This window comes from Lepidochelys olivacea (assembly GCF_965140295.1).
Source record: "Lepidochelys olivacea isolate rLepOli2 genome assembly, chromosome: 23".
NCBI lineage: Eukaryota > Metazoa > Chordata > Testudines > Cheloniidae > Lepidochelys > Lepidochelys olivacea.
The window spans coordinates 1,458,723-1,472,654 of NC_140433.1; the positions used below are offsets into that span (position 1 = coordinate 1,458,723).

The 13,932-nt window shown below is 69.4% G+C and overlaps 1 protein-coding gene across 3 annotated transcripts; it reads right to left on the bottom strand.

Annotated features, from left to right (window-relative positions):
* Positions 1-522: 522 nt before the first annotated feature.
* On the bottom strand, positions 523-12,557 carry NUMBL (NUMB like endocytic adaptor protein). Of its 3 annotated transcripts, XM_084612394.1 has the most exons (10): positions 12,458-12,527; positions 11,602-11,789; positions 6,638-6,778; positions 6,157-6,231; positions 5,704-5,778; positions 5,354-5,494; positions 4,775-4,946; positions 3,233-3,523; positions 2,865-3,017; positions 523-2,544 (listed from the first exon to the last, which is right to left on the bottom strand). In XM_084612394.1, exons 3-10 carry the CDS (start codon positions 6,761-6,763, stop codon positions 1,901-1,903), a joined length of 1,677 nt encoding a protein of 558 aa, XP_084468520.1. In that variant the 5' UTR covers positions 6,764-6,778; positions 11,602-11,789; positions 12,458-12,527; the 3' UTR covers positions 523-1,900. The 3 variants fall into 3 exon arrangements, with proteins under 3 accessions (XP_084468520.1, XP_084468519.1, XP_084468518.1); XM_084612393.1 differs by lacking the exon at positions 11,602-11,789 and having other exon boundaries at positions 12,458-12,557; XM_084612392.1 differs by lacking the exon at positions 11,602-11,789 and having other exon boundaries at positions 6,638-6,812; positions 12,458-12,547.
* Positions 12,558-13,932: the final 1,375 nt, after the last annotated feature.

The following is a 13,932-nucleotide window of genomic DNA, read 5'->3' on the forward strand; positions in this document are numbered from 1 at the left end:
CCCCTCTTCCTGGTGCTGAGATGCTGGGGTGAAGCGCGGGGGGGGGTGTTATATGGCACCTGCTTGCCCAGTATGGAGATGCAGCCACCTCTGGGGTGGGGCGGGGGGGGGGGATCTTGCAGCTGGACCCAGGGCAATTCCCGCTGTGGCGCCCCCCACCCCCAGGGGCCGGGACACCTGACGCGATCCCGATCCGCTGCTGGGGGGGTCTTAGCTGAATGGCCCCCGCCCGGCGCAGGGCACCAGCCGGCAGCAGAGGGTAGCTTTATTGGCAGTTATTTCTGTCATACAAACGCGGGGCGGGGGGGGGGGGATTTTAGATACAAAACGTGTGGAAATAAAGATAGAAAATCTCCCCCGCCCCCCCCCCCCGGCCGGTGTCGCCTCCTGGGGGTCGGTGCAGGGCCCGTGCCAGCCGGAGGGCTGGGGGGGGGGCAGGACAGCAGCTGCCTCCCCCTCCCCGCACCCCAGCACCTGCCCCAGGGCTCTGTGCACCTACAACGTGGCTCTGCCCCCCCCGCCCCAGGGCTCCCCCCCCGCCCCAGCGGTGGGGCACGGCCAGCCTGCACCCCCCCCCGCAGCCCCAGCCCCCCGGGGCCCACGAAGCACCTCCGGGTGGTGCCCACGGGGGGGCGAATCCAGGCCACGCTGCTCAGGCCGTGGGGCGGATGAGAGGCCTCAGGTGCCCCCCAGGGGTCCGGCCCTGCCCCTGACCCCACACAGCCTGTGGGAGGGGTGTCTGGTCCCCCCACTCCAGGCCCCCCCCCAGTTCCCACAATATCCCCCCTACATCAGCCCAGCAGGTCGGGGACAAGCTGCCACTTCAATGCACCCCCCCCCCCACGGGCTTTGACTTGTGGCAGGATCAGGGCAGACAGCTGGGGGGGGCATCTGGGGCACTGCCCGTCTGTCCGTCCATCCCACCCTGGCCTGAGCCCCTCCCCCATCTTCACCATGATCCGCCCCCCCACATCCCTGCCCCCGAACTAAAAATCAAAGACAATAAATTAGAGCCAGGAACAACCCCCCCGCCCCGCTTGGCCAAGGGCCCCTGAGACCCCCCCCAGGCCAGGCCCAGCCAGGGGTCTGGGCAGGAAAAGCTCCAGCCCTGGGTGTTTTTTCCTATGGGGGGGAAGCTCCCCGCAGAAGATTTAGGGTTAGCATCACCCCTGCTTTGCCCCTCCCCCCAGACTCCCCCTCTGGGCCACGCTGAGGGACCCGGGGGGCCACAGCACCCTCCAGTAGGTGGTGCTGGTGCATCGTGACCCCCCCCACTGCTGCAGCAGAGGCCTATGGGGTCGGAAAGGCCAGAACCAAACCCCCTGCCCCCGAGGCAGCTCCCTGCAGGGGAGGCCAATTCCGGCCCCCAGGACCCCATTTTCCCTCCGCTCAGCCCCCCACCACCTGCCCCCAGGTCCGCGGGGCCTCATCTCTGCAGGTCTGACCACAAGACTCGGGGGGGGGGTTAGCCCTGATCACCCCCGGATCTGGGGGGTGCTCCCTGGTCCAGACCCCCAAAACGTACAGCCCAGGATCCCTCCCCCTTTGCAGCCAGCCAGCTAGGGACCTGTTAACCATTTCATCACCGGGGGGAGGAAAGGCTCCTCACCCCCACACTCCCCCCCCCACTTCAGCAGACCCCAGCCCCACCTCCAGGGACTGGGACCCACGCTCAGCCCCGCATTGGCCCCCCGGCAAAGCCCCCAGCAGCAAAGCTGGTGCGGGCGGGCGGGGGGGAGCAGTCCTGGGGGCCCCTCCCCAGGCTGCCCCCCATTTGACAAGGAGCTGGTGACCCAGGTTCCGCTGGGGTGGGGGGGTCTCCGTACATCCCCCACCTCTACCTGGCCCCATAGTCAGTTCCATAGTGGGGGGCTCGGGGACCCAGGTGGCCCCCCCCAGCTCACAGCTCGATCTCAAAGGTTTTCTGCAGGTCTCCGGCGAAGGGGTTGACTGGGTCGGCCCCCCCGGGGGGCTTGGCCCCCAGCGCCGCCCACTGAGCCTCAAAGGGGTCTGGCTTGGGCGGGGGGGCTGTGGCCCCCGGCTGGCCCGGCTCCGGGGGCCAGGGGGCGGCGCCGCCGGACTTGGGCCGGGCCTGGGGGGGAGGGGGCAGCACGGGGCCCCGCAGCGCAGGGGGGAAGGAGCCGGCCTTGCCCCCCGAGTTCGAGGGCGGCAGCTGGGCAGTGGAGCAGAAGACGTTGGCCACCATCTGGGAGGGGGTGATGCCCACCACGGGCATGCTGGGCGCCCCGTAGGGCCCGGCCAGTGGGTAGGCCCCCGCGGGCACGTGGGCCGGCTGCATGTGGGGCGGCCGGAAGATGCCCACGGGGGCGGGCGCGGCGGCGTAGCTCACGGGGTAGGGGGGCAGCGTGGCGGGCAGGGCCGTGGGCACGGGTGCCGTGGAAGGGGCCAGCTGCTGAGCTTTGACCGTCTGGGCCACCTCCTCCAGCCAGCGCTCGGCCTCCGACGGGGTCCGCTTGTGTCCGGGCTGGAACGGGGGGGCCGGCGGGGGGGCCCCCGACCCCGGCTCGCCCCAGGCGGCCGGCTCTGCGGGCGAGGAGAAAAACCCACGTCAGGAGCGAGCCGCATGCCAATGCCAGGGCAGGGCGACGGGGGGGCTGGCTCCCCAGGGACCCCCCACCCTGCGCTGAGATCGGCTTTCTCTGGGGTGGGGGGCAGGGGCTGGTTATATAGGGGTTTCCCTCGGGGGACGGCTTGTCCCTGTGCCCTTGGCACAGTGGGGGTATGGGGCATCCCCGGGCGGGATCCCCGGGCAGGAGAGTGGCGCGGCAGAAGGGGCCTGGCACCCCAGGGGTGTACCCGGGGGGGCGTGGCACAGGGAGTGGGCACAGAGGGGGGGCCCGTACCTTGGGGGAGCCCCGCGGGGGGGGAGGCGATGCCGTCGGTGGCCGTGGGGCTGAAGGGGTCGGCGGGCGGGCGGGCGAAGGAGGCATCGATCTGGCTGCAGAGGGCACTGATCCCGTCGCTGTCGCCGGGCGGGGTCGACTCCAGCTCCGGCACTGGGGGTGGGGTGGGGAGCAGAGTTGGGGGGGGCAACTCGGAGCAAACCACCCCCCCTCCCTCTGGGGCTCCCCACGCCCCCCATCTCTTAAAGGGCCGGAAGCCAAGATACCACCCCTAGGGTCCAAGTACCCCCACCCGGCCCCATGCCCGGCCCCCCCAGCCCCCCCCCAGCCCCCCGGCCCCCCAGCTCCCCCTCCTGCCCCCGGCTCACCGGCGCCCCGGGCCGGGAAGCCCCCCGTGCGCTGCAGGGTGGAGGGCAGGTCGCTGAGCCGCAGCGAGAGCTGGCGTTTGAAGGGCGAGTTCCTCTGGCTGAGGGCGGGGAAGCCGCGGAAGGAGCCTTGCCGCACCAGCTGCTCCAGGGGCGCGTGGCGACGCGGGATGGCGTGCTGGGGGCCCCCCTCCCCCTTCTCCGCCGGCGAGGGGGCCCCCTGCGGCGGGGAGACGCTGCCCGGCTGGGCGGGGCCGGGGGGCGCCGAGGGGGTGGCGGCGGGGGCGGCCTCCGCTGGCGGAGAGAGTCGGGGTGAGACCCCCCGTGGACCCCCCACCACGCCCCCCCCCCGGTGCCCTCGGCTCCTCCCCCCAGGACGGCCCCCTCCCCCACGAACCTCCGTCCCTCCCCCCACACATTCAAGTCCCCCCACCTCAGACCAGGAGTGGCCCCCGCCCAGCATGCAAAGGGGGGGCTGGGCGGGACTCAGAGTGGGGCGGCTACCTGGGGGGGGGTTAGAGCTGGGCAGGGATGGGGGGCAGAGATGGTCAGAAGCTGGGGTATTGGGGGGGCAGGTACTCAGAGGGGTGGGGGGGAGAGGGGGCAGAGATGGTCAGGAGCTGCGGGCACGGGGGGACGGGGGGCATAGGGGGTGGAGCTGGGGGGACGAGAGACACGGGGGGCAGAGCTGGGGGACGGAGATGGTCAGGAGCTGAGGGTATTGGGGGGTGGGGGAGAGTTGGGCAGGGTAGGAACCCGGAGGGTACTGGGGGGTCGGGGGGCATGAGGGGTGGAGCTGGGGGGGTGGAGCTGGTCAGGAGCTGAGGGCACGGGGGGGGACGGGAGGTGGAGCTGAGGGGACGGGGGGAAGGGAGACACGGGGGGCGGAGCTGGGGGGCAGAGCTGGTCAGGAGCTGAGGGCGCGGGGGGGACAGGGGGCATAGGGGGTGGAGTTGGGGGGAAGGGAGACACGGGGGGCAGAGCTGGTCAGGAGCTGAGGGCGCGGGGGAGACGGGGGGCACAGGGTTGGAGCTGGGGGGAAGGGAGACACGGGGGGCAGACTGGGGGGCGGAGCTGGTCAGGAGCTGAGGGGACGGGGGGCACAGGGGGTGGAGCTGGGGGGACGGGAGACACGGGGGGCAGACTGGGGGGCGGAGCTGGTCAGGAGCTGAGGGGACGGGGGGCACAGGGGGTGGAGTTGGGGAGACGGGAGACACGGGGGGCAGACTGGGGGGCGGAGCTGGTCAGGAGTGAGGGCGCGGGGGGGATGGGGGGCACAGGGTTGGAGCTGGGGGGACGGGAGACACGGGGGGCAGACTGGGGGGCGGAGCTGGTCAGGAGTGAGGGCGCGGGGGGGATGGGGGGCACAGGGTTGGAGCTGGGGGGACGGGAGACACGGGGGGCAGACTGGGGGGCGGAGCTGGTCAGGAGCTGAGGGGACGGGGGGCACAGGGGGTGGAGCTGGGGGGACGGGAGACACGGGGGGCAGACTGGGGGGCGGAGCTGGTCAGGAGTGAGGGCGCGGGGGGGCGGCGCCCCGGTCACCTTTCTGGCTGTCCGGCGGGCGGGCGGCTGGGGCGCGGAAGGAGCCCTGGCGGGCGAAGCTGGTCCGGTTGGCACCGAAGGAGGCCGTCACGCCGCACTCCTGCTCCCGCTTCTGCTTGCGCTCCAGGCAGGCGGCGAAGGCGCAGCCCACGGCGTGACTCAGCCGCTCGCCCTGCGGCAGGGGGCAGAGCCTGGTCAGGGGGGGCAGGGGCCGGTCGGGGGGGGCAGGGGCTGGTCGGGGGGGGCACGAGTGGGCGCAGTGGAACATGAGCAGGCAAAGGGGCACATGCGAGACCCAGCGAGCGCGGGTGTTAGGGGCGTGCCGGGGCGGGGGGGGGTGTGCCGGGGGCTGTGGGTGGGGCATGCCAGGGCGGGGGGGGCACCAGGGCAGGGCGTGCCGGGGGCGTGCCGGGGGCTGTGGGCGGGGCATGCCAGGGCGGGGGGGGCGTGCCGGGGGCTGTGGGCGGGGCATGCCAGGGCGGGGGGGCATGCCGGGGGCGTGCCAGGGCGGGGGGGCGTGCCGGGGGGGCATGCCGGGGGCATGCCGGGGCGGGGGGGGCGTGCCAGGGGGCCACGCACCGAGTCCTTGAGGGCCAGGAAGCAGTGGCAGATCCAGCGGCGGGCGGTGCCGTCGCGGCAGATGTAGGAAAAGGCCTTGTCGAAGTTGCGGTCGGGGGCGCAGAACGAAACCTTCTCAATGGTCTGGTCGACGATGAGATCCTGGGGGGGGGGGCATGAGACAGGGGCAGCTCATCCCCCCCCCGCTTCCCTCCCGCCTCAGCCCAGGGGGAGACACCGCACGTCCACGGGACTCCCACTGAGACCATGGGGGCTGGGGGGTGGCAGGACCCCCCCACGGCTCCCAACCGTCCCATAACCCCCCCAGCCGTGCCCCCCACAATCCCCAGTCCCTCCCCCCACCCCCGTACCTTTGTTTTGTCGTCCACGACCCGCAGCCCGTCGGCTGACACCCACAGAACCGACTTCACCGACTTGCGCCCGCTCTGCAACCGGGGGGGGGTGTCAGTGGTGGGACACTAGAAACCCCCCCAGCCCATCCCTCGCTCCTGAGCCCTCTGCCCCATGGGGGTGGGGCAGAGTCCCAGGCTGGGGGGAACCACTTCAAAGAATGGAGAAATCCATTAGTGCCCTCAAGGCTGGGGGGAGATTAATGGGGGGATGATGATGGGTGGCTGGGGGGGTGCTGGTTAACTTGGTGGGGGCTGAAGGGGGTGCTGGTGAACTCGGGGTGGCTGGGAGTTGAAGGGGGTGCTGGGAAACTCAGGATGGAGAGGGGGGTTGAAGGAGGAGGTGCTGGGGGCCCCCAGTGGGGGCATCTGGCCTAGATCTGCCCCCCCAGCCCCCAGGCCAGCTGCACTCACTGTTTTCAGCTTCTTCACGGCCTCTTCACACACGTGCATCCCCCGGGACTCCTCCACCTCCGCGTGGCCCAGGTACTGCGGGGGGCAGAGGTCAGAGCCAGGCCACCCCCCAAGGCAAGGCCCAAGTGCCCCGTCACCCACCATGCCCAGCGCCACCCCCGGGTTCCCCGCAGGGAGGGGGAGGAGCTGAGCAGGCCCACGTGTGCGAGATAGGGATGTGCAAATCCGGGGCACACGCGTGTGCCTCCCAGGGGAGCTACTGCAAACGTAGGCGTGCAAGCCAAGCGTGCAACCCCCCAGCCTGTGCCTCTCCACTGCCCACACGTGCAAGCTGAGAACACAACCCCCGTGTGCCGGCCGTGCGAGCCGAGCGTGCGACCTCCCCGGACTGGTGGGCACCCTGCTGGGCACGTGTGTGTGACAGCCGCTCGCACACAGGAGTGCGCCGGGCGTGCGAGAGCCCCCCGCCCGGTGGACTCACCCGCACAGGGAAGCTGCACTTGCCCCGGCGAACGGCCTCCTCGTCCGCCTGCCACTGGTGAGGCCGGCTGGCCTCGGGCGCGTAGGCCGGCTTCTTCCGCCGCAGGCTCTGCCGGAGCTTGTTCATCGCGCCACGCCGGGCCTGGGGGAGACGGGCGTGAGGCCGGGGGCCCCCACTGCAAACAGGACGCCTGGGTTCTCTCCCAGCTCGGGGGGGGCTAGTGCTTAGAATGGGGGGCAGGGAGCCAGGATGCCTGGGTTCTCGCCCCAGCTCTGGGAGGGGAGTGGGGGCTAGTGGTTAGAGGAGGGGGGCTGGGAGCCAGGACGCCTGGGTTCTCTCCCAGCTCTGGGAGGGGAGTGGGCGCTAGTGGTTAGAGCGGGGGGGCAGGGAGCCAGGACTGCCCTCAGGAGCTGCCAATGTGGACAGACACAAGGATCACTCTGGGAATGTGCACCCCATCTCCGGGGGTCCCCCCCAGTTCGCATGAGCTGCCTCTTCACCCCTGGGAGACACTCAGCCCCTCCCTCCCCGAGCTGGGCTCCCCCCACTCATCAGCCCCTGGTGCCCCGAAATGCAGGAAGGTTCAGGGTGTGCCCGAAACACGAACAGCACGGGGGAGGGAGGGGGGCTGCGGGGCCCTGGCAGGGCGGGGTGGTGCTACGGACCTATATAACCCCTTCCCCCCCAGCCTCCCTCACAGAGGGCATCTGCTGTGGGCCCCTCTGTGCCGAGCTGGCCTGTGCCCCACACGATGCCCCCCCAGCTCCTAACAAGGGGCACAAAAGGGGCCAAGATGGAACCCCCCACCCCCCAAACCGACTTGGCCTGAACCCCCCCAAAGCAGATTGTCGGGGCTGGAGACGGGGGGGCTGTGGCAGGTTGGGCTGGGGGGACTCCTGGGGGGGGACAGGGAGGGGGTGGGCTGGGGGGTGGGACAGGGCTGGCTCTTTGGGGGCTGGGGGGGCAGTGGGGTGATGGGGCCAAGGGGAGGCAAGGCCTGCGTTGGAGGGGGAGTGGGGAAGATGGGGAGGGAAGGGTAGGGGCCAGGCCTGTGTTTTAGGGGGGTGAAGTCCTGGGGGGAGGGGCCAGGACTGCAATGGGGGGGAGGGGCCAGGCCCGCATCGGGGTCTTGATTTAAACTCAGCCCCAGACAACCGAGGGCGGCCAGAACAAAAGGCCGCGGGGGGGGGGGCAGCCCCATGGTAACCCCCCTCCCCTGAGGGAGGCAGCTGCCCCGAACCAGCACAGGGCTCTGGACAGCTGTCCTCCCCCCCGCAACACCAGCTGGAGCCGTGCGGGGAGGTCAGGGCCCGGCAAACATTTGGCCAAGGGGGTTTGTTTCCTCAGCTGCTTCCCCGCCCCCCCTCCCCTGCCCAGCCCCCCACCTCCCTGCACACCCGATCTCCTGAACACCCCCCACCTGCTCCCCCTAAATACCCCCACCCCCTCGAGCGTGGGGTGTCCGGCCACGGGGAGCTGGGGTGTTGAGCCCTTGGGGGAGGGGGAAAAGACGCCCCCCCCAGCAGGCTAAGGGAATGTGGGGTGTCTTCCCACAGAATGGGGGGCAAGTCCCCCCTACCCCCGTCAGCAGCAGCCTGGGTGAAATCAAGCGCAGGGCGAGTTCTCCTGGCGGGGGCGGGGTCCTGGCTCCGACAAATCAGACCAGGCTGGACAGTGTCGGGGGGCCGGGGCGGGGGGGAAGTGGGGGCAGGAGGGACTGGAATTCAAAGTGAAACTAGCGAGAATCAAATCAATACCAGACCAGCTGCAGCCCCCCACCCAGAGACCCTACAATAACAGACCAGCCCCCGCAGACCCTACAATAACAGACCAGCCTGCCCACCCCCTGAAGGGCTGAGCTCCCCCAGCTCCGGGAGGGGGAGATAAATATTCCCATTCACGCCCCCCCATGGGGCTGACGCTGCCCCGCCGGTGCCCAGCTCTCAGCCCTGCGGGAAGCGGGGGAGGAGCTGGGGGGACCCGGTCCAGACCGTGCCCACGGAGCAGAGCCAAGCGGACGCCTCGCCCAGGGATCCGTGCCGCACAGCCGCTGGCATCGTCTGCCCCCGCCCACAGCTCTGGGGGCTCGGCTCCACTCCGGGGACACCAGGAGACCCCCCCGCCGTGCCAGTCGCCTGCCAGTGCCGTTCCCCCCCCCCCCGGCAGGGACCCCAGAGCAGAGCCGAGCTTGGGGGCCTGCTCTGGCCTGGGACACAGCCCTGCCCGCGGGGGCAGCTCCGGGGGGCTCCGAGGCCGGCCCCCGTCCTTGATCAGCTCCAGATGAGGCCACGCAGGGTGGGCTGGGCGGAGCTGCATTTCTGTGGGTACCTGGCAGGGCACCAACCCCCCTCCCCAAGGCAACTTCGGCCCAAAGCTCCTGACCCCATTTGGTGGATCAATCCAGCCCCACAAGCTCCTTGGGAGGGAGCTATGCTGGTCACAGGGAAACTGAGTCACGGGACGTGACCTACCCCACAGTGACTTATCGACAGCCTGGAATAGAACCGAGGAATCCTGACTCTCTCCTCCCAAAACCAATAGACCCCACTCTCCTCCCAGATCTCCCCTCACTCTACCCACTAGACCCCACTCTCCTTCCAGAGCTGGGGGGAGAACCCAGGAGTCCTGGCTCCCTGACCCCCCCTCCAGCTCTAACCTCTAGCCCCCACTCCCCTTCCACTCCACCCCCTTTGGCTGGAGACTCCAGCAGCAGCTGGCCTCCGATGTGGCTCTAACGGATGCTAATAATTCCAGATCGTTTCCCAACTTCCTGCCGGCTCCCGGCTGGCGTCTGGGACCCCTTGAACCCAGCCGCCCCCCAGCTCCTTGAGCTCAGCCAGGCCGGCCCTGGGGATCTCTGCGGTTGTCTCTGCCAGGGGCCGGGGAATGGGAGCGCTTCCTGTACGCTCCCCCGTGGCAAGTGCCCCCCACCCTGCCCCATCAGCCCCGCTGCCAACCGTCCGCTCCAGGCCCCGGTCCCCGCTCTCCACCCCGGCTGGGCTCTGGGATCCACGGGGAGGACGACCCAGCAGAGAGCTAGGGATTCACACCCCATTTGCACAGGGAAACTAAGGCACAGAGCAATCACAGTGGGGAGAGAGAATTCAGAAGGGAGGAGATCTGAGAAACAGGCCACATCCCTACTGAAGTAGTGTGATCAAGCAGGTAGGGACTAGGGCTGGGAGCCAGGACTCCTGGGTTCTATCCTCAGGTCTTGGCGGGGAGGGGGGTCTAGTGGTTAGAGCGGGGGCGTGGGGGAGCTGGAGCCAGGACTCCCCCGAGAGCTCCCAGCATAAGGTGGGGAACGGGAGGTGCAGGGAGCCAGTGGCAGAGCTGAGAATTGAACCCAGGAGTCCTGGCTCCTGGCCCAGTGTCTTCCCCACGAATGGCCCTGCTGTCCCCTCCAGCTGAGCTGCAGAAGATCCGGGCCTAGCCTGAGTTCAGCGCCAGAGCCCGACGGCCCCTGGCGAGATCCCAGCCTCCGTACAGACTAGACAGGATGAATCGCAGCCGTCTCTGGGGTGGGGTGCGGGAGCCGGTTATCCAGAGACCCCCTTGAACGGTACCAAGATGCAGCCGTCTCTGGGGTGGGGTGCGGGGGCTGGTTATCCAGGGAGCTGGCGCTGAGATGCATCTATCTCTGGGGTGGGGTGCAGGGGCCGGTTATCCAGGGACCCCTTGCCTGGCGCCGAGATGCAGCCGACTCTGGGGCGGGGCAGTTGTTTATGCAGGGAGCTCTCCCCTGCTGTTCCAGGCGTGGCCTGGACCAAGCTCCAGTGTGTTCGGACTGTGCAGAAATACGACGCTTCTAACGCCCCTCAAAGCACTTCCCAGACGTCACCCCTGCTCCGCGACCGGAGAACGGCGAGCCAGAGACCTGGGAACCACTTCATCCCTGAGCCCCTTCATGTGGAGCAAACCCGGGAGTCCGGACGCCTGGACCCCGCCTCGCTGGGGAGCGAACCCAGGAGTCCGGACGCCTGGACCCCGCCTCGCTGGGGAGCGAACCCAGGAGTCCGGACGCCTGGCTCCCCTGCCCAGAGCTGAGGTAGAACCCCAGAGCCCCAGTCCCCACAGCTCCCCCTCGTGCTGGCCCCTGCACCCAGCCAGACGCAGACACCCGGGGTCCCGGGCAGCCAGGCCTGGGCGCGGCGGGGGAATAATCCGTACCGCAACAAGGCCTCCCAGGAGCAGCCAGGAAAATAAAGACCCATCCACTCCCCTGCCCCCCTCCACCGGCTCCTGAGTCACTGAGCATCCAGGGGCCGCATGATTAAGGCAAGCGGCTGGGGGGGAAGGGGGGGGTCTTTTGATCATTGCCTGGGATACGCCACATCCTCGCTTCCCCAGCAAAACTCTCACATCCCCAGGCCGGCTGCAGCCGCCACCTGTTCCCAGCGCAAACACGCCCCAGCCTGGGAATTGCGGGGCAAGGAGCCAGAGATCAGAGGGGTCAGGGAAGGGGGGGTTGCACTGGGGAAAGCCCCCTTGGTTTGGGTGTGACAAATATCTCCTCCTTCCCTGCCGGGACAGGCACATCCCGCAAAAGATCGGTCACCCCCAGACGTGGAGGCAGCCCCCAAGAACTAGCTGTTTTCAGGAGAGGGCATATAGGCCCCTTCCCCATCCACGCACTCCACAGAAGCAGCTCCCCTGTGCGCCGGGCTCCCCTGGCTGTTCTGGGGCGGCCTGAGGTCCCCCCGATGGTCCACACCCCCGTCTCCTGTGTCTGAAAGAAACCGCCCCGGGCGGGTAACCGGCACCGACCTTGGGTGGTTTCTTTGCAGCAGAAGTGGGCACCAGGGCACGGCCGTGGGGAGACCCTAAATCCGGTCTCCCGGGCACCAGCTCCGCTTCCGTCCGCACCCCGTCGAGACGCGCGAACTTGCAAGAGTTTATCGCCCCCCCCGGATAGCATCACCCCTCGCCCTCAGATTCCGATCCAAAACCGGTGCGTAACCCACCGGCGTCAGGCGCGCCAGACGGGGCGCTGTGCAAATGGGCGCCCCCCAGTTCCACGGCGCCCTGGGGCGACTGATCGCGCCCGCGTGGCTTGGATCGATCGCCCAGCCTGCGCCATCTGCCAGCGCTCAGCCCCCCCCTCGGCGGCTGCCTCTGGTTTCCAAGGCCCCGAACCACAGTCCTGCCAGATCTGCAAAACGCTAGAAAAATAAATGACACATTTCTCCCCGGCGCGGCTCCCTCCTTTTGGGGGGGCGGAGGGGGAATTTCCCTTTTCCCAGCACTGACGCCCCCCCAACTCTGCAAAAAACAATCAAATTCCCCATCCCGACCCCCGGCCCAGACCCCCCCAGTTTCTGCAGGCCTAGGGAAGGGAGCGACCCAAAAGCCACGCACCCCTGGGGGGTGGACACAGACCCCTCTCTCGTTTATGTGGCTTTGGAGAAAACAATCGGGGGGGGGGGGCAAAGCCAGGCCTCGGCATCTCAGCTGCTCTCCCCGCCCGGACCCAGCACCGGGGGTGGGGGGGCCCCCAGAACCCCCCCCCCCAGCATGCTGCAGGCCGCAGGCTAATAAACCCGCCCGGTCGGGTGACCCCCCCCTCCCCAGATGGGATCTGTAATAAACGCAGGGAGGGGAGAGGAGGGGGGGGTCCCGCTTTGCTAGAGCCCCCCCCCCGTGCAGCCGCCACTGCGGGAGGGGGCGGCCCGAGGCGGGCAGGATTTTCGGAGCTGAGCCCCCCCCTTTCCGAGGCTGATTATGGCGGGGGGGGGCTGCACCCCCGGGGGGGCAGATGCGACGTGCACAAGGCGCGGGGGGGGGATCGGAGCCCAGGACCCCCCCCCGGCCAGTCCTTACCCGGGCGCTGGCTCCGCAGGCACCGAGCGGCCCCCCCCGGCCGCCCCCGGCTCCGGCTCCGGCCCCCGGTTACAGTGTCGCACGCACGCGCCGCCTCCCCCGCCCCGGGAGCATTCCAGCCGCTGGCCACGCCCCCCGCCTCATCAATATGCCAATGAGCCCCACGCTCGGCCACGCCCTCCTCGGCGCGAGGTCTCACGGCCCCCGCCCCCCACATTGGCCGCGCCTTTCCCAGCGCCCCTCCGCTCCCCTCCCATTGGCTGTGGGATCATGCATATGCAAATGAACTCTGCATTGACCGCAACCCCCTCCGTCCCTCCCTTTATTTACAAACGGCCTCAGCCCCCGCCCCGGCTCTTCCCATTGGCCGCTGGGCTCATTAATATGCAAATAAGCCTTCCTGACCTACCCCTCCCTTTTTTTGGTGCAAGAGTCCCTCAGCCTGCTCCCATTGGCCCCCAGGCTCATGCATATGCAAATAGCCCTCCCCACCCAGTGATAGGCACAAGGGCTGCCCCCAGACCGGGCCCGGTGCTCAGAGGCAAGAGTGTGGGGGGGGACGGGTGGCCCCTTTACCTCTTGGCCCCCTTCCTCCGAACAACGGACCCCCAGAGTGGATCCATCGCTGCCCCCCAGCACACACCTGTCTCACCCCAACCAACTAGAACACCAGCCCAGAGCAAGTGAGAGATGGGACACCCCCCCCCCCCTCAATCAATTGGGAGTGGGGCACCGTTGTGTGTGGACGCCCTTAAACCGGTTCAGACCTGACAGAGGGCGGCTGAGCACGGGCTGTATGGAGCCACGGGCAACCGCCGTTGTTCTGGCTGGGGACCCCCAGTGCCAGGGGTTAGACTCCGTGGCCCCCCGTCCCACCCCCCCAGGCCCAGCCCCGTGCCCAGCCCGGGCCTGCAGCTGCTCCCGCCCTGCCAGAGCATCGATCCAACCCAGCGAGCAACACCCTATACGGGGCAGGACTCGTGGGTTCTGTCCCCGGCTCTGGGAGTGGGCTCTGGTGGTTAGAACAGGGGGACCAGGAATCTGGACTCGGGGGGGTCGTGCCCATCTGTCAAACAGGCGACAACAGGTTGGGGGCTGTAATAAATGAAGGGCCCGGGGGGTTGGGCTACGAATGAGCCGCCGTGCGGCCGGGGAGGTTCGCCGTGGCCCTGGGATGAATGTGCCATGCTGGGGATAGGATCGGAGTCCTGGCTCCCAGGCCCCCCAGCGCTGGGACCCACTACCAATAGAGACCGGTGAACAACCCCATGGCCAGGAAGCAGCTGCCAGGGCCCAGCCTCACCGCCAGATGCGTCACCGGCCACCCCCAGCCCCACGGTGCCGTCCCGCCAGCCCGGCCGCATTCGGCTCGGAGAGGGAGGGGACGGTGGGGGTGTGACGCCACCTTGCAGCCCATCTTGCTGGCCCAAGGGAAGCGAGCTGGGCGCTGGTGGGGACACACTCAGGAGAGCTGA